Source organism: Tursiops truncatus, chromosome 5 (assembly GCF_011762595.2).
Source record: "Tursiops truncatus isolate mTurTru1 chromosome 5, mTurTru1.mat.Y, whole genome shotgun sequence".
Taxonomy (NCBI): Eukaryota; Metazoa; Chordata; class Mammalia; order Artiodactyla; family Delphinidae; genus Tursiops; species Tursiops truncatus.
The window spans coordinates 42,652,723-42,676,687 of NC_047038.1; the positions used below are offsets into that span (position 1 = coordinate 42,652,723).

The window sequence follows — 23,965 nt, forward strand, 5'->3', positions numbered from 1 at the left end:
CAAACACTGATTTGTTTTATATTCCTATAAATAGGCCTTTTCTAGACATTTCATGTGAATAGAACCATATAATATGTGGGGTTTGTGTCTGACTTCTTTCACTTAGCATGTTTTTGAGATTTATAAGCATTGTAGCATCTATCCACATTTCCTTCCTTTTTACTGCTGAATTATATTCCATCATATGGGTATACTACATTTTATTTATTCATTCACCTGTTGATGAATATTTGGATTATTTCCAGTTTCCGGCTATTATAAATAATGCTTCTATGAACTGGGTCATATGATAAATGTATATTTAACTTTATAAGAAAGTGCTGATCTGTTTTACAAACTGGCTGTATCAGTTTACTTGCCCACCAACAGTTTGTGAGAGTTCCAGTTTCTCACTTCCTTGCCAACAACTGATATTATCTGTCTTCAATTTTAGCCTTTATAATGTGCATACAGTGGTATTTCGTTGTGCTTTTAACTTGTATTTCCCTAGTGATTAATGATATGGAGTATTTTTTCATATGCTTATTAGCCTTTTATATATCATCTTAGTAAAATGTCTGTTTAAATTTTTATACATTATTAATTGGATTTTTTGTCTTACTGTGGAATTGTAAGAGTTCTTTATATATTCTGGATACAAGTACTTTATCAGGTATATAATTTGCAAATATCTTCTCCAAGTAAATGTCTAATCTTTTAATTTTCTTAATGGTGTCTTTTGAAGTACAAAAGTGTTTAATCTTGTTGGAGTCAAATTTACCACTTTTCTTCTATTATGGATTGTATCTAAAAATTCTTTGCCCAACCCAAGGTCATGAACATTTTCTCCTATATTTTTCTTCTGGAAGTTTTCTGTTTTTAGCTTTTACATTTAGTTAGGTCCATGATCTATTTTGAGACAACCCAAATTCTACTCGACTGAAACTAGGCTTCTGATCTCCTTCTTCCAACCCTAACCTGTTTCTCCCACAAAAATCTTCCAATTTCAGAAACTTTACATACCATTACTCTTCTTGGAAGTTTGCAAAGCTTGTTAAAGGATGTCATGAGGGTGGGGAAATCCTTGTCATCCCCATTTCACTAAATAGACATTTCATTTTTTCTGTTGCTTGGGTCAAAAACTTGTGGTCATCCTTAACTCCTTTCTTTCTGTCTACCCACTTCCAGTCTATCAATAAGTCCTGTTTGCTCTGCATCAGAATAGATTGAAAGTATGACCATTTCTCACTTCCTCCCCCACTACCATCCTGATCCAGGCTGCCTTCAACTCCTATCTGAAGTGTTGCAATTATTTTAAAAAGTGTTGCCATAGCCTCCTAACTGATGTCCCTGCTCCTATTCTCACCCCCCATTCTCACCCCAGCAGCCAGAGTGGCCTTATAAAAGTAAGGTCAAGTTACTCCGCTGTTCAAATCCTCCAATGGTTCTCAACTGACTCAGAGTTAAAGTCAAATTCTGCAGAATGACCTACACAGTTTGTCTCCCCCTTATCTCTATGACCTGCTATCCTATATTCCATCTCCTACCCCTCATGTTTCCCCTTTCCGCTCTGGTCTTGCATTAGGATGGCCATGTCTCAGAGTCTTTGCACCAGATATGACTTATAGCTAAAATGCTCATCCCCCCAGCTACCCACCTGGCTTGACCCCTCATTTCCTTCCCCTGATCCAATGTCACCTTGAAGGTCTTGCTTGGCCACTCCAAACTACAATACACCCCTGCCTCCTGGCCCTCCTTATCCCCAAGCCAGCTTTGTTTGTCTCCATACACCTACCACCATCTGACATACTCCACATACTACTTCACTCCAGGAAGGTGGGGATATTTGTTTTGTTCACTCTTATATCCCTACTGCCTTGTACACATAATACGTGCTCAATAAAGATTTCTTAGTGGAATGCTTGAACTAGATTCCCTAACCTAGCACTTCCAAGAGTGGGTTGGGTAGAACATGTGCTAGTATCCTGTTAGAGATTAACTCCCGCAAAAATATTCCAAGCTCAGAAGCTTTACCTATTATTTCCTCTCTTAAAAGTTTGGGAAGCTTGTTCTGAGACCACTCACAGTTACCCTGGCATCTCCCAGGCAGTACCTGGCCCTCCTGAATGCTGTTGATGTTTTTTCCATTCTGCCCAAGGCAATGTGGAAGGCTCAACCTGAGGCAAAACTGTCATGTCAAAGTATATCTATGATGTTCTTTACCACTGTTCATTGTCTCAGTTCTGTTGGAAGCCCCCTTGCCCCGTGCCATCACCATGATGATGCCGGAGCACAGGGACAAACGGCAGGGCTGGCCGGGCCCAGTCTTTTCCAGACTGATGGTCCCTGTCTCATGTGGCTCCAGCTGCTACAACAAAATACTGTAGACTGATGGCTTGAACAGCAGACATTGAGTTCTCATGGTTCTAGAGGCTGGGAGTCCAAATCAAAGTGCAGGATGATTCAGTTCCTAGTGAGAGCCTTTTCCTGGCTGGCCGATGGCCCTTCTCACTGTGTCCTCATGTGATGGAGAGAGAGAGAGAGAGAGCTCTGGTCTCTCTTCCTCTTCTTATAGGGACACTAATCACATCATGGGGACCCCATTCTCAATGACCTCATCTAAACCTATTTACCTCCCAAAGGTCCCACCTCCAAATACCATCACACTGGGGGTTAGGGCTTCAACATGGGAAGTTGTGGAGGATGAAAACATTCAGACCATAATAATCTTCAAGCCTGGGAGGTGTGCTGAAGCACAAAGAAGCAGGAAAGGGCAGCAGGCAGAGCCAAAATCCTGAGGTCCAAGCCCCCCTGAGTCAGAAGGAAACTTATATGCCAGAATAAGACCCTGAGTTTTCAGTTAATATAAAATAAAAATGTTAATGGGACTATGAAAGAAAGAACCAGAAAAGAAGAAATTGACCAAAGAAATCGCTGCAGACCCTCAGCACAGGTGAGCTCTCAGCAGCGCTAGGGCTGGAACCCAGGGCAGAGCCTGCAGTTCTCAGCCTGTTTTGACCTCCATTTTGTGTAGTAAAATTTCCACAATACTCATCCATTTAATGAAATTAGAAAATCTGGAGAAGGAAATAGGAGAAAGTAATCACTCACATTCTTATACCCTAGGGACAACCACCACTAACCTCAGGCCCTTTTCTAATGCTGAGTTTTTCCTGCCTGACCGCTGAGGAAGTCATGTGTTGACAGAGGGTTGCTAAGGCTGAAAGCTCTTACATCCAAGTGAAGTAGCTTAGAAGTTGGGGACAGTCCAACTGATTGTCTCACTCATTACGTTTTTCCTCTCAAGCCTTTAAGATTATTACCTCTGCTCCTCTCCAAGTTTTCCTACTGAAGTCAAGATCCTGTGCTCTCCCTACCCCTCAACTCCATATTTACATTCTATCCCTGGAATTTTACAACCACGGGAAATTATTCATCATGGGAGGAGAGAGGCAAGAGTGAAAAGCCAGTTCAGGCCAGTGTACTCCCAGCCCTTTTGTCCATGATCACTACAAGAATGTTGCTTATATGTAACTTGCCATCAAGAGTTTTTATCATGCTTTTAAATATTTACACAAGATTTTATTGATGTCATATTGTAAATATTAATGTTTTAAAATAAAACTCTTATGTCACTTTTAAAGCACCCAAAGGAATCTAAATGGCATAGGGATTTGAGAACCACCATTATCTGTTTCAAAATAATAAACAAACTCTCCCTGAACAGTTAGAATTTCACATCATTCCCTTTTCTTCTCTAACTCCTTCATTCCATTTCCCCCACAGAATTTTAAAAAATATATCACTATGTTAAAAAATCTTTTATTGAGATTGGTTCAAGATGGTGGAGTAGAAGGACATGCGCTCACTCCCTCTTGTGAGAGTGCCAGAATCACAACTAACTGCTGAACAGTCATCGACAGGAAGACACTAGAACTTACCAAAAAATATACCCCACATCCAAAGACAAAGGAGAAGCTGCAATGAGATGGTAGGAGGGGCGCAATCACAATAAAATCATATCCCATAACCACTGGGTGGGTGACTCACAAAGTGGAGCACAACTATACCACAGAAGTCCACCCACTGGAGTGAAGGTTCTGAGCCCCACATTAGGCTTCCCAACTTCGGGGTCCAGCAACAGGAGGAGGAATTCCCAGAGGATCAGACTTTGAAGGCTAGCGGGATTTGATTTCAGGACTTCAACAGCACCGGGAGAAACAGAGACTCCACTCTTGGAGGGCACACATAAAGTAGTGTGCACTTTGGGACCCAGGGGAAGGAGCAGTGACCCCATAGGAAACTGAACCAGACCTACCTGCTACTGTTGGAGGGTCTCCTGCAGAGGCAGAGGGTGGCTGTGGCTCACTGTGAGGACAAGGACACTGTCAGCAGAAGTTCTGGGAAGTACTCCTTGGTGTGAGCCCTCCCAGAGTCCACCATTAGCCCCACCAAAGAGCCCGGGTAGGCTCCAAGTGTTGGGTCACCTCAGGCCAAACAACCAACAGGGAGGGAATCCAGCCCCAACCATCAGCAGACAAGCAGATTAAAGTTTTACTGAGTTCTGCCCACCAGAGCAACACCCAGCTCTACCCACCACCAGTCCCTCCCATCAGGAAGTTTGCATAAGCCTCTTAGATAGCCTCATCCACCAGAGGGCAGACAGCAGAAGCAAGAAGAACTACAATCCTGCAGCCTGTGGAATGAAAACCACTTTCACAGAAAGATAGACAAAATGAAAAGGCAGAGGACTCTGTACCAGATGAAGGAACAAGATAAAACCCCAGAAAAACAACTAAATGAAGTGGAGATAGGCAACCTTCCAGAAAAAGAATTCAGAATAATCATATTGAAGATGATCCAAGACCTTGGAAAAAGAATGGAGGCAAAGATCGAGAGGATGCAAGAAATGTTTAATGCAGACCTAGAAGAATTAAAGAACAAACACCTAGAAGAATTAAAGAACAAACAAACAGATATGAACAATACAATAATTGAAATGAAAAATACACTAGAAGGAATCAATAGCAGAATAACTGAGGCAGAATAATGGATAATTGCCCTAGAAGACAGAATGGTGGAATACACTGCTGCAGAACAGAATAAAGAAAAAAGAATGAAAAGAAATGATGACAGCCTAAGAGACATCTGGGATAACATTAAATGCACCAACATTTGCATTAAAGGGGTCCCAGAAGGAGGAGAGAGAGAGAAAGGACCCAAGAAAGTATTTGAAGAGATTAAAGTCAAAAATTCCCTAACATGGGAAAGGAAATAGCCACCCAAGTCCAAGAAGCACAGAGAGTCCCAGGCAGGAGAAACATGCCGAGACACATAGTAATCAAATTGACAAAAATTAAGATGAAGAAAAATTATTAAAAGCAACAAGGGAAAAACAACAAATAACACACAAGGGAACTCCCTTATGGTTAACAGCTGATTTTTCAGCAGAAATTCTACAACCAGAAGGGAGTGGCACGATATATTTAAAGTGATGAAAGGGAGGAAACTGCAACCCAGAATGCTCTACCCGGCAAGGATCTCATTCAGATTTGACAGAGAAATCAAAAGCTTTACAGATAAGCAAAAGCTAAGAGAATTCAGCACCACCAAACCAGCTCTACAACAAATGCTAAGGGAACTTCTCTAACTGGGAAACACAAAAAGAGAAAAGGACCTACAAAAACAAACCCAAAACAATTAATAAAATGGAAATAGGAACATACATATCTATAACTATCTTGAATGTGAACAGATTAAATGCTCCAACCAAAAGACACAGGCTTGCTGAAGGGATACAAAAGCAAGACCCATATACATGCTGTCTGCAAGAGACCCACTTCAGGCCTAGGAACACATACAGACTGAAAGTGAGGGGATAGAAAAAGATACTCCATGGAATGGAAATCAGAAGAAAGCTGGAGTAGCAATACTCATGTCAGATAAAATATACTTTAAAATAAAGAATGTTATAAGAGAGAAGAAAGGACATGACATAATGATCAAGGGATCAATCCAAGAAGAAGATATAACAATTATAAATATATATGCACCCAACATAGGAGCACCTCAATACATACGGCAAATGCTAACAGCTATAAAAGAGGAAATCAATAGTAACATAGTAATAGTGAGGGACTTTAACACCTCACTTACACCAATGGACAGATCAGCCAGAAAGAAAATTAAAAAGGAATCACAGCTTTAAATGACACAGTAGACCAGATAGATTTAATTAATATTTATAGGACATTCCATCCGAAAACAGCAGATTACAATTTCTTCTCAAGTGCACATGGAACATTCTCCGGGATAGATTACATCTTGGGTTACAAATCAAGCCTCGGTAAATTTAAGAAAATTAAAATCATATCAAGCATCTTTTCTGACCACAACACTATGAGATTAGAAATAAATTACAGGGAAAAAAACATAAAAAGCACAAACACATGGAGGCTAAACAATACATTACTAAATAACCAAGAGATCACTGAAGAACTCAAAGAAGAAATCAAAAAATACCTAGAGACAAAATGACAATGAAAACACGACAATCCAAAACCTATTGGATGCAGCAAAAGCAGTTCTAAGAGGGAAGTTTATAGTAATATAATCCTACCTCAAGGAACAAGAAAAATCTCAAATAATCTAACCTTACACCTAAAAGAAGCAGAGAAAGAACAAACAAAATGCAAAGTTAGTAGAAGGAAAGAAATCATAAAGATCAGAGCAGCAATAAATGAAATAGAAACAAAGAAAACAATAGCAAAGATCAATAAAACTAAAAGCTGGTTCTTTGAGAAAATAAACAAAATTTATAAACCTTTAGCCAAACTCATCAAGAAAAAGAGGGAGAGGACTCAAATCAAAATTAGAAATGAAAAAGAAGTTACAATGGACACCGCAGAAATACAAAGTATCCTAAGAGACTACTATAAGCAACTCTATGCCAATAAAATGGACAACCTGGAAGAAATGGACAAATTCATAGAAACACATAACCTTCCAAGACTGAACCAGGAAGAAATAGAAAATATGGACAGACCAATCACAAGTAATGAAATTGAAACTGTGATTAAAAATCTTCCAATAAACAAAAGTCCAGGACCAGATGACTTCACAGGTGAATTGTATCAAACATTTAGAGAAGAGTTAACACCCATCCTTCTCAAACTCTTCCAAAAAACTGCAGAGGAAGGAACACTCCCACACTCATTCTATGAGGCCACCATCACACTCATACCAAAACCAAACAGAGACACTACAAAAAAAGAAAATTACAGACCAGTATCAATGATGAATATAGATGCAAAACTCCTCAACAAAATACTAGCAAACAGAATCCAACAACACATAAAAAAGATCATACAGCATGATTATGTAGGATTTGTCCCAGAGTTGCCAAGGATTCTTCAATATACGCAAATCAATAAATGTGATACACCATATTAACAAACTGAAGAATAAAAACCATATGATCATCTCAATTGATGCAGAAAAAGCTTTTGACAAAATTCAACACCCATTTATGATAAAAATTCTCCAGAGAGTGGGCATAGAGGGAACGTACTTCAACATATTAAAGGCCATATATGACAAACCCACAGCAAAACATCATTCTCAATGGTGAAAAACTGAAAGCACTTCCTCTAAGATCTGTAACAAGACAAGGATGTCCACTCTTGCCACTATTATTCAACATAGTTCTGGAAGTCCTAGCCACGGCAATCAGAGAAGAGAAAGAAATAAAAGGAATACAAATTGGAAAAGAAGTGAAACTGTCACTGTTTGCAGATGACCTGATACTATACATAGAGAATCCTAAAGATGCCACCAGAAAACTACTAGAGCTAAACAATGAATTTGGTAAAGTTGCAGGATACAAAATTAATGCACAGAAATCTCTTGCATTCCTATACACTAACAATGAAAGATCAGAAAGAGAAATCAGGGAAACAATCCATTCAGCACTGCAACAAAAAGAATAAAATATCTTGGAATAAACCTACTTAAGGAGGTAAAAGACCTGTACTCAGAAAACTATAAGACACTGTTGAAAGCAATCAAAGATGACACAAACAGATGGAGAAATATACCATGTTCTTGGATTGGAAGAATCAATATTGTGAAAATGACTATATTACCCAAAGTAATCTACAGATTCAATGCAATCCCTATCAAATTACCAATGGCATTTTTTACAGAACTAGAAAAAATCTTGAAATTTGTATGGAGACACAAAAGACCCCAAATAGCCAAAGCAATCTTGAGGGCAAAAAACAGCTGGAGGAATCAGACTTCCTGACTTCAGACTATACTATAAGGCTACAGTAATCAAGACAATATGGTACTGGCACAAAAACAGAAATATAGATCAATGGAGCAGGATAGAAAGCCCAGAGATAAACCCACGTACCTATGGTCAACTAATATATGACAAAGGAGGCAAGGATATACAATGGAGAAAAGACAGTCTCTTCAATAAGTGGTGTTGGGAAAACTGGACAGCTACATGTAAAAGAATGAAATTAGAACACTCCCTAACACCCTACACAAAAATAAACTCAAAATGGATTAAAGACTGAAATATAAGACTGGACCCTATAAAACTCTTAGAGGAAAACATAGGCAGAACACTCTATGACATAAATCACAGCAAGATCTTTTTTGGCCCACCTCCTAGAGTAATGGAAATAAAAACAAAAATAAACAAATGGGACCAAATGAAACTTAAAAGCTTTTGCACAGCAAAGGAAACTATAAACAAGACAAAAAGACAACCCTCAGAATGGGAGAAAATATTTGCCAACGAATCAATGGACAAGGGATTAATCTCCAAAATATATAGACAGCTCATGCAGCTCAATATTAAAAAAACAAACAACCCAATCAAAAAATGGGCAGAAGACTTAAATAGACATTTCTCCAAAGAAGACATGCAGATGGCCATGAGACACATTAAAAGCTGCTCAACATCACTAATTAGTAGAGAAATGCAAATCAAAACTGCAATGAGGTATCACCTCACACCGATTAGAATGGGCATCAGAAAATCTACAAACAACAAATGCTGGAGAGGGTGTGGAGAAAAGGGAACCCTCTTGCACTGTTGGTGGGAATGTAAATTGATACAGCCGCTTTGGAGAACAGTATGGAGGTTCCTTAAAAGACTAAAAATAGAATTACCATATGACCCAGCAATCCCACTACTGGACATATACCCCCAGAGAAAACCATAATTCAAAAATACACATGCATCCCAGTGTTCATTGAAGAAGTATTTACAATAGCCAGGTCATGGAAGCAGCATAAATTCATCTGCCCATCGACAGACGAATGGAAAAAGAAGATGTGGTACATATATACAATGGAATATTCCTCAGCCATGAAAAGGAACGTGACTGGGTCATTTGTAGAGACGTGGATGGACCTAGAGACTGTCACACAGAGTGAAGTAAGTCAGAGAGAGAAAAACAAATATTGTATATTAAACGCATATATGTGGAATCTAGATAAATGGTACAGATGAACCGGTTTGCAAGGCAGAAATAGAGACGCAGATGTAGAGAACAAACGTATGGACACCAAAGGGGGAAAGTGGTGGTGGTGGGATGAATTGGGAGATTGGGATTGACGTATATAAACAAATATGTATAAAATAGATAATTAAAAAATAGCTTTAAAAAAAAGTCTTCACTGCTCATCATCTTAACAAGTTGAATTTTTGATTGAGTTATTTATTATCAATATCAATAATGCACAACTGATGAAGACATAAAGGTACTGTAAAATTTCTTCAATATGTATTAATCATAAGAAGTAAAATAAATAAATAAAAGCTTTCAGTAGCATATTCTTTAGAAGAGAAAGGTAGAAGAGTGAGGTAACTAACCAAGAATCATAGGCACACTCTCCTATTTGACAATCTGTGAATTCAGATAGTACCAACTCAAATCCATCCAACTTAGTCATTCCTCAGTATCCACAGGGATTGGTTCCAGGACCACTCCCCACCCCACCCTGCCCTGTGGATATCAAAATCCATCGATGCTCAGGTCCCTTATATAAAATGGCATAGAATTTGCATATAACCTACATACATCATCCTGTATACTTTAAATGATGTCTTGATTATTTATAATACCTAATACAATGTCAGTGTTATGTAAATAGTTGCTGGTTCGCAGCAAATTCAAGTCTTGCTTTTTGGAACTTTCTGGAATTTTTTCTAAACATTTTCTATCCGTGCCTGGTTAAATCAGCAGATGCAGAACCCATGGACACAGAGGGCTGGCTGAACTGCATTTCAAATTTTATGTCAAGTCCTTGGAAAGTCCTCGTACACCCCAATGTATACAGAGAGCTCTGGTCTGGGCAGTGTGATTCACAGAACAAATGGTCTATAAAGACGTGTGGGAATGTCTGCAAAAGTAAGGGAAAGAGGGGAGCACTTCCAGATGGTGGAGTGAAGACTTTGTTTTCTGAGGGGTCACGTATAATGGAAGTGGTTTAAAGAAAAATGGAACACGTCCAACTTGTGATGCAGTCCGTAAGGAGAGAGAAATAGGATACAGTGAGTATGGGTGACAGGAAAAGGTGACAGCACGGAGAAGATCTGGAAGCAACACGAGGCTAATGAAGCTTTGGGATTCACGGGTTTGCTGAGCAGCCAGTGCAGTGTTGCTGAATTTGTAATCCCTGCTGCCTCTGATGAAAAACATCACATGGCCAAGGAAATCCATATTTCATACTAATGGACATTATGTATATATTTTTAATGGAATGTCTTGAAATTCTCTCATTACCCATAAGTTCTTGCATGTCCTCAACTCAAATCTTTAATAATTTAAAAAATTATTTTCATTGCACTCTTGGATAACTGTGGAAACTTTATGCATGCCAGATTTTCTTAGCTGTGTCACAGAGCCTGTTTAGTAAATGTGGAATCACACCCTTTTTCAAGTTTGGCAAATCACTTCTTAGCCCCAGGGAAAGACAAATAGAGTCAGTCTGGGACCACTAGCTCATTAGTCATGTAGTGGAGTAACTGACAGTAAGGCGGGAAAATCTCTTATGAGGATTGTCTTCGTGTTTCTAGCTGTTTAAAGACACTCTGTTTGCCATGGACTACCAACATAAAAATGAAAGTCCCTAAGCCCTATTAGTTATTAGGTCAAAGGGAGTGAAATAGTACACTTGGTTTCCATGGTTATCATGGTAGTAATATTACCTTAAAAAGAAAAAAGTTGTCATCATCTGATTTCATCCAAATGAGGATTGCATTTATTTTGTTTGAAATCCCTCTTTAAGTATAATATCTCTCACACCCTCATGGTTCCTTCATGTGTTTTCCTTTATTGATATAGTGCTACAAGGTGCCAGGTACAAAAGTCACCAACATGGTCCTTGCCCTCAAGCAGGTCACATTTTAGCTGGGAAAATAACATCTCACCACCTAGTTGTACAGATCAGATTTGGAAATCTTTATGCCCTCCAAATGCCTTTCACTAACACAGAGTTTTGAAAAACTCAGGCAAGAACTACTTTTCACCACTTCAGAATTTTTCAAGTTTTTTAAAACTAATACGTACTAAAGAAGCCCCTTTGGTTTCTTTAGTAAGAAGAGATAGTGTTTAAATAAAATATCTTGTCTCTCTTTTAAAGAATAATTCATAAAATTATTCTAATGAGCTCCATGTACACAGTAGCTATTTTAAGTCAATTTGAAAAACTAGATCTCTTTAAAAAAATGCAGGGCGAAGGGGAGTAAATAAACAAGATTTTTTTTCACGTTCAAAAGCATGCCTTGTTAACTATGAAAGGGCAGCTCTCTAGAGACAGAAGCAAAGAGAGTGATCAGCCAGAGAACAGGATGGGCAAGCCCCAGGGGGTCCAGTCTAGAAGCCCTTCTTTATCAGCCTAGGTGGTCCACACACACTTAGTGACACTTACCTGTGCCCGCCCTTTGTGGCTGAAAACCATAGAACCTGGGAGAGGAAGGAGGTACTAATCAAATAACCACACAAATATATAAATTCACAATGTGACAAACGCAATACAGGACAAGTCTTGGGACTTTGACATGGGGATATGATCTACCATGGGTAGATGATCTTTAAAATAGGAAATAATGACTTGATATTTTACGTGAGTTGAAAAACAATGCCAAAGGCCTTTTTATCGAGCTAATGGAGATTCTTCTAAAGAACTTGAACCTCAATCCACACATGCAAGACTGTGATCTTCACTACAATTATTTCATGCTTTCCTACAGGCATTGAGGAAATGGCATGATTGGTGCCTGATAAAGTAGGATTTTACATCTATCACACAGAAGGAAGGAAGCCCAGCCTCAGCACTGAGTGGCCAAGTTGCAGAAATAGCTCCAAAGCCCAGGATCGCTTTTCTGCATAAGCGGAGGCCGAAGGGCGAGCACAGTGGCCTCTGCCCGTCATCACTTCCTCTCTCTGCCACAGTTCCTTCCACCTGCTAATAAATCATCTTGCCTTCTCTATTTCTTTCATTTTTTAGCCTTCGTCCCTTAACAGTGCCAATGGCTACAGGGTCAGAAGCCTCCTGTCTCTGCACTGTCTCCTTCGGGAAAGGTTTTCTCAAAACGTTAACATCACCACGGTAGAAACGTTTCCTAAGTCTTCATCTTGGAGCCTGGACCCCTTCCCGGAGCTCAGGTGCAGGACAAGCACACATTTCCATATCCTGCCAGCACCTCAGACTCATTCCAGCTGCAAAGTGACCCCCTTCAGTATCTCCCAGACTGGCTTCCCTCCTCTTGTCTCTTTCTCAGGAACCCCAAACCCCCACTCACCTCAGTCAAAACCTCAGACACCTTCACCTTCTCTTTCTTGCTCTAAACCGGGGGTCCTCCAACTTGAGTGTGTCTTTAAATCACCCAGATGGTGGTTCCACCTCCAGGTTCTGATTCACCGAGTGTGTCTGGCCTGAGTGTTTGCCCGTCCACCAAGTGCCCAGAAGATGCTGCTACTGCTGGGAGAACTAGTGCCCTACTCACCATCGTCACTAGGGACAACTGTATCATTTTTCTTGTGGCATCTTCGCAATTATTCCCACAGACTCCCTCTTTATTATCTCACCAGGGTATCCCAGCTGGGGTCCCTGGTGCCCCCACCCCAACCATGCTGTACCTGCAGACCCAGGGACAGCCTCAGAAAATGCTGCTTCACTTCCTCCTCTCTCCACATCCTTCAAGACATCCCCACCGCATGGAGAATATATTCCAGACTCCTTCATGTGACATCAGAGGCTCCCCATGACTTGACCCCAAACTCCTTCTGCAACCTTATCTTCTGCTTCATCCCAGTAGAGCCTCTCTGCTCCAAGCATAACATTCTGTTCCCCAAATGCTTTGTTCTAGTTCCACCTCTTTCATAATGGTGCAGAGCATTTGAGACCAAATCCCAAGCATTCCACTTCCTAGGTGTGCAATCGCCATGCCAGTCAGTTATCACAGAGGGCCTCAGAGTCTTCATCTTCAAGGTGCCAGGTGATCCCTCCTAGCAGGGATGGCATAAGATTGACGAGAAGATGCATTCAACACATTATCACAGAGCCCGACACAAAATAGCTGAACAACGTTTCATGATATTTATGTATAGGTTTAATAATATGTACAAAATATGTGCTGTCTGTATGAGATAGCCCGGGGCTATAGAACCTCTCATAGAAAAGGTTTCTCTGACTGAAGTTATCAGTGCTGTTGAAAGTTGAACTCCGAAGTCAATAGCCATCCATTCATCCGACAAGCCTGTTTCTCAAATCAACAAATTCGAGAACCTCTTCCCAATGGAAATTGAATTGGTAAGTGTGTCTGTGCCTTGAATAGTCAGATGTCATTCGTTTTATTCTTAGTGAAGTCGATGTACCAGCCTTGATAGGACCGAGGTTTTCACTGTCCGTCTTAAAGAAGCCAAGACATGTCCTGATTACATCAAATGGACGGTTATCAGCATCATCTCATGATTGCTTATGTGAAGTTCTAAATTTGCAAAATAAAATTACATTCTCTTGCCATTTTTCAATCTAATCTTCCCTTTGGAAAAAAAAATGTTTTAAAGTAATTTTCTTGTATTGTTTTAGGCTTACCTCCAATTCCTTCAGCTTCCAGAACAGGCTTTGCAGAATTTTCCATGAGAGAACGCATGAGGGAGAAATTACAAGCTGCAAGGGTGAGAGAAACCACAGGAATATTTTGTTGGGTGCTGACTGCAATGCTTCTGGTCTTGTCTAGCTTGCTTTGTTTGCTCAAAACTGCATGGATTTGAATACCGTTAAATTTGTTTTTCATGTTCTAAATGTTAATGCGGTATTTAACATTGGCACAGATGAAAATTATACTTAAGAAGAATTTAACATCCTTTTTCTAAATCATTGTTCTTATCTCTTAAAGAAGTATAACGTGTATTTTTTACTGATTTATTTTCTCCTAAGATGGTGACCAAGATTTTCATAGCATCACTGACACGATGTAGCAATAATTTTCTGTTCGACTTTTTAGTCCAAAGCAGAAAGTGCGTTGCTGCAGGAAATTCCCACCCCTCGGCCCAGGCGCTTACGACGTCCCAGTGAGAAAGAATTGGAGACTGAATTTGGCACAGAGGTGAGAAATGGGCCACCCCTACTTTGTGACCAAGGACAGTGAAGCAGAATATAAATTTTCCAGCAAAAGTTCTAGAACAGAGCTATGCACAGATGAGGTGTTAAATGCTTATTATTAATAATAATAGCTACTATTTATAAAGTGCTACTCGGTGCCAGGCATTTTGCCAAGTCTGACCCATGTTATCACATGCCCTTATCCCAACACACCTATGAGGTGGGTACTATTATTTCCATTCACATTTGATATATGAGGTTCAAAGGGGCTGCAAAGCTATCCCCAGGTCACAGAGCATGTACATGGAGGAGTCCGGATTTGACCCCAGCTCTATCTCATTCCCAGTCTGTCTCAAGGGTCAGTGTTGCTGGGTCCATGGATCTTGCTGGGAAACAGAGAAAGAGATGAGAGTAGAATCTGATCGTGGGGGCCTGAGTGTTACACTAAGGAGCACTGATGGTTTTTCATAAGCAGTGGAAAGCAATTGACAATAGGATCGGGAGGTGGTTTGAACGCACCGGGTTGATTTCTGTTTGAATCTGAGATGCTGGTGAGGCATCACAGCACGTGTTCCTCTGGAGATGCACATAGAGGAAGGGACCTGGGGCTGGAGAAACAGATTTTGGAAGCGTTTCTACTGTGGTCAGTTTTGAAGTTTTGAGAGTGCCTTTGCTTCCTGAGGGAAAGAAGACTGAATGAAGACAGTCTTACACTTGGAGAAAAACTGACAGTAAAAGCCCATGAATCAGAGTAGAAGCCAGTAAAAGACAGAAAGACGTAGCAGGGATGTTGCTGAAGGACAAGCATGTAAGAGGGTAAAAGAAGGAACAGAAAGAACAGAGCAAATGGCTCAATGAAGTGTTTGCAAGTCTAATCCAATGGTTTGTTGTTGATGATGATGGTTTTGGTTGTTTTCAAAGTCTATGCTTTAGGGATATTTCTGAAACACAACCACTGATTTCTTAGATGATGCCTTTTCTTTTTCTATGATGAGATGCTACAAATTTTCACCTATATTCAACCCAAACAAGCCAGAGATTGCATGATTACAAGGAAAGTTGCAGCCATCCTCATAGGTTGTTGGAACACTCAGTCAGTCCCCTAAAAAGGCTTTATGACAATTTGCTACTCCATTCTACTGAGGACACATTTCTTGTTCTTTAATTCCAATTTATTTTCTTCCGTAAGAGCCATAATTGTAAGAGCCATAATTCTAAAATACTGGAAAATAAAGAAAAAGTCCCTGAAATCCCATCATGATGACACAAACACTTTGATTGTTTCAGCAGTTGTGTGAGTCTCGGCTTCTGGTCAAGTGGCCTAAGTGATAGGAGGGCCTGGTCTCCTATATCCGGCCTTATACGTATCTTCTGATGGATAATCATTTCATACAGTCATGGTAGTTTTCACTTGTCCATGGGCCATGAATATGATACCCAAATCAAGTTGGAAGCTTTAGAGGTAAAAATGTAGTCTCTTGGCCCATAGGGTATTTATTTCTCCTTGTGAGCAGGACCTTGACTTGTATGTCTGTCATAGTCTATCTCCCCTAAGAGCCATTCTGTGGATTTGAGGCAAACATCGACTGCCTTGCCCTTAGACCTGATCTCATGTTGCTAATGGAACATACCATTCACAAGCACATTTCTTCATGTATACACCTCAACCCAGAAGGAATATCTAAAAAGTGGTCCATTTATATCCTATGGAGCAAAGAGCAAAGCACACGAAGAACCCAGATGCTGGACCTCAGCTGCCCAGCATTCAGTGCTGGCAATCTCACACACTAGCTGGATGACCTTGGACATGTAACTTATCTACTCTCTGGACCCCACTTTCCACCTCTGTAAAATAGGGATACTACTAGAACCCAATTCTTGGTATTGTTTTGAGGATTAAATGATCTCATACATGCTACAGTGTTTCAGACAGCACCTGGCACATGGTAAGCCCTCTCTCTGTAAGTGGTAGCTAGTGTTAGAGGCTGTAGGGTCAGAGTGAAAAGGAGAAACCAGTTGGGAATATGGTAGAGAATCCAAATTATCAACACAAACCTGTGCTTAACTCTTGTTTGCATTTCTATTTACTTTATACTCAGCAGACTTGTGATAAGAGAACAAAGCCAAACACAAATCTCTAGGAACATGTCAACATCAAAGTGGAAATAACACAGAACTTTTGACTACTTGGTCTCCACTAGACACCACCATAACGTCTTTATTTTCTGGGCCTGGTTCTCTGTCCCAGGTGACCCAAGTTCTGATCCCTTGACACACTCTACCTGTGGCCCAGCCAGCATCTACAGGAGACTCCTTCCTGCCAGGTGCCCACTGGGCTCTGAATACACAGGGATGTCAGTCATAGCCTACTCTCAAGGATCCCAGTAGGGATGACAGGCAGGTTATCAGACAATGGAAGTACAGGATGATTAAGATCTGTGGTGGGTGCTATTAGGAGCTCATAGAAAGGGCACGTGGCTCCAGCCTTGGAGTCAGTTTACGTGAAATCTGAGGAGTCTTGGCTTAGACAATGGTTCCTTATCTCTGACTCCAAAACACAAGTGGCAAAAGAATAAATAGATACACTGGACTTCATCAAAATTAAACATTTCTGAGCTGCAAAGAAACCATCAAGAAAGTGAAAAGACAACACACAGAATGGGAGAAATTATTTGGAAATCATATATCTTGATTAATATCATGGCTGATATCAAGAATGTATAAAAATCTGAGGTATCTGCAAGACAATCCAGATTAGGATGTCTTTTAAGGAATTAAAAACATTGATTAGCAGTTTAGAAGAGAGATCAGGGCTAGAACTAGTATATTTTGTAGTTATGGTATGGTAAAAGTAATGAGACTTGATATTGCCTAGTTCAAGCTAGAAGAGGGCCATAGAGCCTTCTTGGAGGATACAACAAATTCAAGGGTGAGAAAGAATTCCTAGCTGGACACATGCACGTATCATGATAGGCATTCAAGTTGAAATTAAATGTCATTATTACTCTAAGCTTATATAAAGATATTATAGATAATAGTTCTTTAAAATTTAATTCTGCACACTCAATCCTTTTAAATATATTTAATAGGTTTTAATATGCTAGTATAATTTACTTTTAAATATTTTTAGATCTTAATAAAAATTAAATTACAAGCTTTTTGATCAAGCCCATAAATATCATAATAAAACCGTCAATATTACAATAAAAGACACCAATGAAATTGTATTTTCGGAACTTAATAGCCTCTATGCCAAGCAAGTATAGAAAGGGATGGGAAGAAACAAAAAGAATAAAATACTAATCTCCGCATACACATATTTGCCACATGGAATTTAACCTACTTATCTTTTTTTTCTAAACGGCTAGTGTTTCTGCCTGGTCTTGTGTTTTAGTATCATCATCTTTACAGTTCTCTAAAACCCAAGGCTTGCCTACACACAGAGTCAAGCTTCTCTTCTCTCTTATTGGTTGAGCCCTTGGCTTGTTTTCATGCTGTCAAACATATCAGTCTCCCTCATGCGCTATCGGAGGTGGGGGATTCTGAGGCAGGCAGGAGCAGAATGGCATCCTCAGCAGTGAACGAGAAAGCTTTAGCCCTGTTTTATGAGAAGACTAAACTTGGAAAATCCTTAGAAAGTCTTCCTGATCCAGCACTGGAACCTGATCTTTAGTCTACGCTAATTTTTTTCAGTTGTTTCTCCTTACACTAAGTAATACCCATCTGCTTCTTTCCTCATCTTCAAAAGCACCATTTAAAATTCTGGAATTTACCAAGACAAATAACAATTCTTGGCATTGCACTGCGACATTTATTCATTAGCACGCCTTCAACTTCTATATAATTGAGTACTAGTACATAACTACTTAACCTTATACTGCAAAATGAGAAGATGGAGGAAAAGCGTAGAATTTTACATAAATTGGAAGTGTATGTGTTCTCTTGCTAGTATGATAGATTATACCCAATTGATGTCCTCATTTTTATTCTGGCCATTGCTGGACATCTAGCTGCATTTAGGTGAAATTTTATAGCACCTTATCTTAGCTGTTCCAAGTGTTTCTAGCTTTCATCACACAGGTGTCTCTGGATAAATGCCTGAGGAGACTCAGTCAGCCATTCTGAGATTTAAACAAAACTGAAAGGCCAGGGCTGGGGCAGCCCTTGCCCACTTGGACTTATTTATAATCATTGATACTTTTCATCATAGACTGTTTGGAAATGATGCTCTGTGAGCTGGATAATCTATTGATCTATAGGATGAAATAACACTTTTCATTTTCAGGTTTAATGACTATAAAATTTTATATTTGTTTAGTCTTGAGAGAGACAGAGCTGAGTAAGAAAATATTCAGCCACGTTAACATTCAAATATATTTGAAATTTGTAAACATTTCATTCCTTAGAAATGGTGATATGCATCAATGGTCAGAAGATAAGACTTTTGAAGGTTAATGCTTGTGTTAGAACATCCTTAGTTTCTTGATTTAAATGGTGTCTCTATCATTTTTTTCTACTCGTATAGCCAGGTAGAGAGGTACAAAGGACTCAACAAGAAGATGACTCCCAAGGTTTTTCAAGAGTAAAATTCCATGATTCTGCGCGAAAAATCAAGTCTAAACCCCCGGTGAGAAATCCTGTGTTTTTAAATCATGTTTGTTTTAAATCATGCATTCTTTAAATCATGTATTTTGTTGATTTGTTTGTTTTTCAAAAATATTCAATGAGAAATGACTATACACACAAGCTGACTCCTATTGCATGGAGTATGCGAGAAAAAGTATGAGAAATGATTCCTACTTTTGAAATCCTAGAATCATGTGGAGAGATTAGAATACTGCCTACTTTGGGGAAGGGAAATGCATGGAAGGGCAGGAAATGTTCATGATAAGACTACTTGTTCAGCCATGAAGTTGCACCAGCTTTTACTATGGGGAAAAAAAGGGGATAATAACTCAAGAAGAGTTAAAACACACTCCCCAAAATGATCTTTTTTTTAATAAAAAAGTTTAACAAACACTGTATTGCTCAAAATTAAAAGTATCTCAGCATTGGCCTATAAAACAATTGAATCCACTTTTTTGCATTTTAATCATCTTTTCTAAAGCATTTACTGATATAAATAATGTATTTATGTGCTTGTAGGAAGATAAATAATTGCTGATTTATAAAAAAAGTAACTCATTAAAGTTAGTTAACTAAGGAGGCCTGTTGCATCTGTTAAAGTTCACCACCTTCAACAAAGGTAATATGCTTAGGAGGCCTAGAACGTGCCTGATGCTCTGAGCATCCAGCCAGCTGTCAGTGAACCGTGCAGAGGTCACCTCAGTTTAGATAATCCCAAATTCTATTGCTTGCTGCTTCTCTGTAGGTTCCGCCTGGCTTCCCTTCTGCTGAGGAAGCTTATAACTTTTTTACTTTCAACTTTGATCCCGAACCAGAGGAATCAGAGGAAAAACCAAAAGCAAAAAGTAGACATGGAACTAACCAAGAGGAGGAGGAAGGAGAGGAAGAAGAGCCACCTATGCAAGAAGGAGTAAACAAAATGGTATTTAGTATTAGGATGGTAATGAGGAGAGGGATGATGATGCTATTGGTGATGATGCTATTGGTGATGATGGTGATGATGGTATTGGGGATGATGGGGATGATGGGGATGATGATCGTGATGATGGTGATGGGGACGATGATGGGGACGATGATGGGGACAATGATTGTGATGATATCCCAGCCAGGAAAAAAGTGGCTGGGAACAAACTCAACACCACCACACAGAACAACTCATCCATGTCCTAACTGAAAGCAATAAGAATACCAGATTCACATTGCTTTCTTAGCCCTTGATTTTACCCCATAATCTTGGGACTCAGTACCTTAATTAAATCTGTCCATCTTTCTCTTGTGGGAAAAAAAAAAGTGTAGCAACATCGTTTACAGATTTTTCTTGCTAGACTCCACACAAGGATTAGTATTCATTTCATATACAAAATGTTTACCTCTCCAAGGCAAATGAAACCTCTCTCTCTCTCTCTCCCCACAACCTTACAGGTGAGCAGGTTTTTGTGTCCCATACCACACCCAAGTTAAAACTCAGATTCTGTAATTGTGGGTGGGATGTGTGAAATCAAAGAAAACATGCTATTAAAAATGGGCAGGGGCTTCCCTGGTGGCACAGTGGTTGAGAGTCCGCCTGCTGATGCAGGGGACACGGGTTCGTGCCCCGGTCCGGGAGGATCCCACATGCCGCGGAGCGTCTGGGCCCGTGAGCCATGGCCGCTGAGCCTGCGCATCCGGAGCCTGTGCTCTGCAATGGGGGAGGCCACAGCAGTGAGAGACCCGCGTACCACAAAAAAAAAAAAAAAAAAAAAAGGGCAGAGGACTTGAACAGCCATGTCTCCAAGGAAGATATACAAAGGGCCAGTAAGTACATGAAAAGATGCTTAACAGCACTAATCATTAGGGAAACGCAAATCAAAAGCACAATAAGATACCACTTTACACAAATTAAAGTGACTATTATAAGACAGATAGATAGATAGATAGGTAGGTAGGTAGATAAAGGAAGGAAGGGAGGGAAGGAGGGAGGCAGGAAGGAAGGAAAAGTACTGGCAAGTATGTGGAGAAACTTGTGCATTGTTGATGGTGATGCAACGTGGTACAGCTGCTGTGGAAAAAGCCTATTTCTGAGGTTCCTCAGAAATTGAAATATAGAACTAACTACCATACAATCCAGCAATACCCAAAAGAACTGAAAGCAGACACTCAAACAGATATTTGTACACTCGTGTTGACAGAAGCATTATTTACAATAGCCAGAAAGGAAGGAAATTCTGACATATGCTACGCATGGATGAACCTTGAAGACATTATGCTAAGTGAAATAAGCCGGTTACAAAAGGACAAATATCGTGTGATCCCACTTTCGTGAGGTAGAGTTGTCAAGTTCATGGAGTTGTCAAGTTCATGGAGAAAGACAGTACACTGGTGGTTGCCAGGGACTGGAGGAGGGGGAAACGGGGAGATATTGTTTAATGGGGACAGAGTTTCAGTTGGGGAAGATGAAAAAGTTCTGGAGATGGATGGTGACGTTGGTTGTACGACAATGTAAATATACTTAATGCCACAGAACTGTACATTTAAATGGGGTTAATATGATACATTTTATGTTACTTATATTTTACCACATTAAAAAACAAAAAGGAAAACACACCGGAATGTTTCAGAATTTGCACAGTTGGCCTATTTCTGTGCTTAGCTTTTAGTCACCTCCCTTGAAAAATGACTCCCAGAAATGGAATTTCTTACCTAGGTCTATGAAAGCTTGGGAATACTTTAGTGTGCTCTATAATAATTGTTTTACAAATCTATATTCAGCTAGTTCTGGCTCAGGATGTCTCATGAGGCTGCAGACAAGGTGGCCAAGGCTGCATTCATCTGAAGGCTTGACTGAGTTGGGAGGGTTTGCTTCCAAGGTGGCTCACCCATCTGCCCAGCAAGTGCTGGTTGTTGGCGGGAGGCCTCAGTTCAGACCTTCCTGTAAAGCTGCCTGAGTGTCCTCATGACATGACAGCTGGTTTCCCCAAAGCAAGTGATCTGAGAGGAAGCAAGGAGGAAGCCAGGATGCCTTTTATGACCTAGTATCAGACTCTACATAACCAAACTCATATTCTACTCATAGAAGCAAGTCACTAAGTACGGCCCAGATAGAAAGGAGGAGGCTCCACTTTTTTTTTGCGGTACACGAGCCTCTCACTGTTGTGGCCTCTCCCGTTGCGGAGCACAGGCTCCGGACGCGCAGGCTCAGCGGCCATGGCTCATGGGCCCAGCCGCTCCGCGGCATGTGGGATCTTCCCAGACCGGGGCACGAACCCACGTCCCCTGCAACGGCAGGCGGACTCTCAACCACTGCGCCACCAGTGGCGCCCTCTTGCTGTTTTTTTAATGAAATAATGCTGTTTTTTTAATGAAATGCAGGACGAGGAAGAGCTGCTCGATGGTGGGGATACTGAGCATCTCCTACTGGGCTTAGATCACGCGGCTGAAGATTTTGTGGCAGTCAGACCTGCGGAATATGAAAGTGTCCACATCCGTCTGCAGATGGAAAAAGAACTCCTGTTCATACCCAGCACGTTGACAGGTACTTGCCCTCTTTATCGTCCTACTCAACTTAGGCATCTTCGTTTTCCTTCAAATGAAATGTGGCTGGTGTATAAGGATGCCTGATTTCCACAACTGATCCCAATTTCTAATCTAATTTCATAATCAAGAAATATGTTCAGACAAAAAAATATAGAACATGGGAAAATATCCATTCAACAACACTTATCGATAGACTAGCAGAAGAAATACCAGGATGCTATGGGAACCCCTCCACCAAATCCATGACCAGTTCTGGGGCTGAGAGTGTGTGAGACTCTGAGATTCAGGCTGTGAAATGGAAAAACTCAGTTTCATCCTCTACTTACACTCAGCACTTCTAGAACACTTCTGTGACCAGATGTGTGGGTTTCTTCCCACAGCAACCAATTCTCCAACACCAGCTAGGTGTCCTACAACTGAATTCTGACAGCGTCTACCTGGGGTTAGCACAGAACCCACAGATTTAGGGCTCAGTCCCACAAGACTTCCCCCTACCTCCCATGCCAACCCTAGGTATTGGGTCACCAGGTTACCCACAGCTCTATTTGACTCTACTACAATGAGATGGTTCCATGACACCATCTTCAGGTTGAATAATTTGCTACAACAGCACGTAGAACTGAAGGAAACACTTACTTATATTTACTGGTCTATTATACACTAAAGAAAATGGTAGAGGATGCAGATGAAGAGATGCATAGGGCGAGGTATGAGGGAAAGCTTCCATGCCCTCTCCAGGCACACAACCTCCCAGCACCTCCATGCGTTCACCAACCAGGAAGCTCTCTAAACCCCTTCAGTGAGGATTGTTACGGAGGCTTCAATTATGTAGGCATGATTGATTACATCATGGCCACTGGTGATGGATTCTCTCTCTAGACCCTCTCCTGTCCCGGAGGTAGGGATAGAGGGAGGCAGATGCTGAAAGCCCCAGCCCTCTGCTCACATGCTTAGTTTCCCTGGACACCAGCACCCATCCTGACAGGAGCCCCAGCCACCTGTCATCTCATTAGCATACAGGAGACAGTTACCACTCCAGAGATTCCAGGGGTTTGAAGAGCTGTGTGCCAGGAACATGGCTGGCCAAGCTTCCTCCTCCATGGGGAAATGGCCAGGCTACTGAAGCTGGGACCATCTGACTGATTCCCAGGTACATCTCCTTTCTCCCTCTCTTTCCTGGGTCTCCCTTTGCTCTTTTTCCCCCCTGGAATTTCCT

The 23,965-nt window shown here is 40.6% G+C and overlaps 1 protein-coding gene and 1 long non-coding RNA gene across 19 annotated transcripts in view; one reads left to right on the forward strand and one right to left on the reverse strand.

Moving 5' to 3' along the window:
- Positions 1 to 23,965, reverse strand: part of LOC109548856 (uncharacterized) — a 103,284-nt gene that overhangs the window by 62,577 nt on the left and 16,742 nt on the right. The window contains exons 3-5 of the long non-coding RNA XR_012331942.1: positions 14,101 to 14,175; positions 11,932 to 11,966; positions 4,298 to 4,347 (exon numbers count right to left, since the gene is read on the reverse strand). This is a non-coding gene — a long non-coding RNA (uncharacterized lncRNA). The remainder of the gene's footprint in view (positions 1 to 4,297; positions 4,348 to 11,931; positions 11,967 to 14,100; positions 14,176 to 23,965) is intronic.
- CC2D2A (coiled-coil and C2 domain containing 2A) overlaps positions 1 to 23,965 on the forward strand; it is a 137,612-nt gene that overhangs the window by 21,614 nt on the left and 92,033 nt on the right. For 17 of the 18 annotated variants that reach the window (XR_012331936.1, XR_012331935.1, XM_073805077.1 and 14 more), the window contains 5 exons: positions 14,095 to 14,183; positions 14,513 to 14,614; positions 19,136 to 19,237; positions 19,982 to 20,158; positions 22,585 to 22,747. Coding sequence is in view for 16 of the 18 variants with exons in the window: in XM_073805077.1 (XP_073661178.1) it covers positions 14,095 to 14,183; positions 14,513 to 14,614; positions 19,136 to 19,237; positions 19,982 to 20,158; positions 22,585 to 22,747 (633 nt within the window). In the remaining 2 variants the exon portion in view is untranslated. Of the gene's footprint in view, positions 1 to 14,094; positions 14,184 to 14,512; positions 14,615 to 19,135; positions 19,238 to 19,981; positions 20,159 to 22,584; positions 22,748 to 23,965 lie in introns of those variants that run through there. The other variant, XM_073805078.1, reaches the window with a different exon arrangement.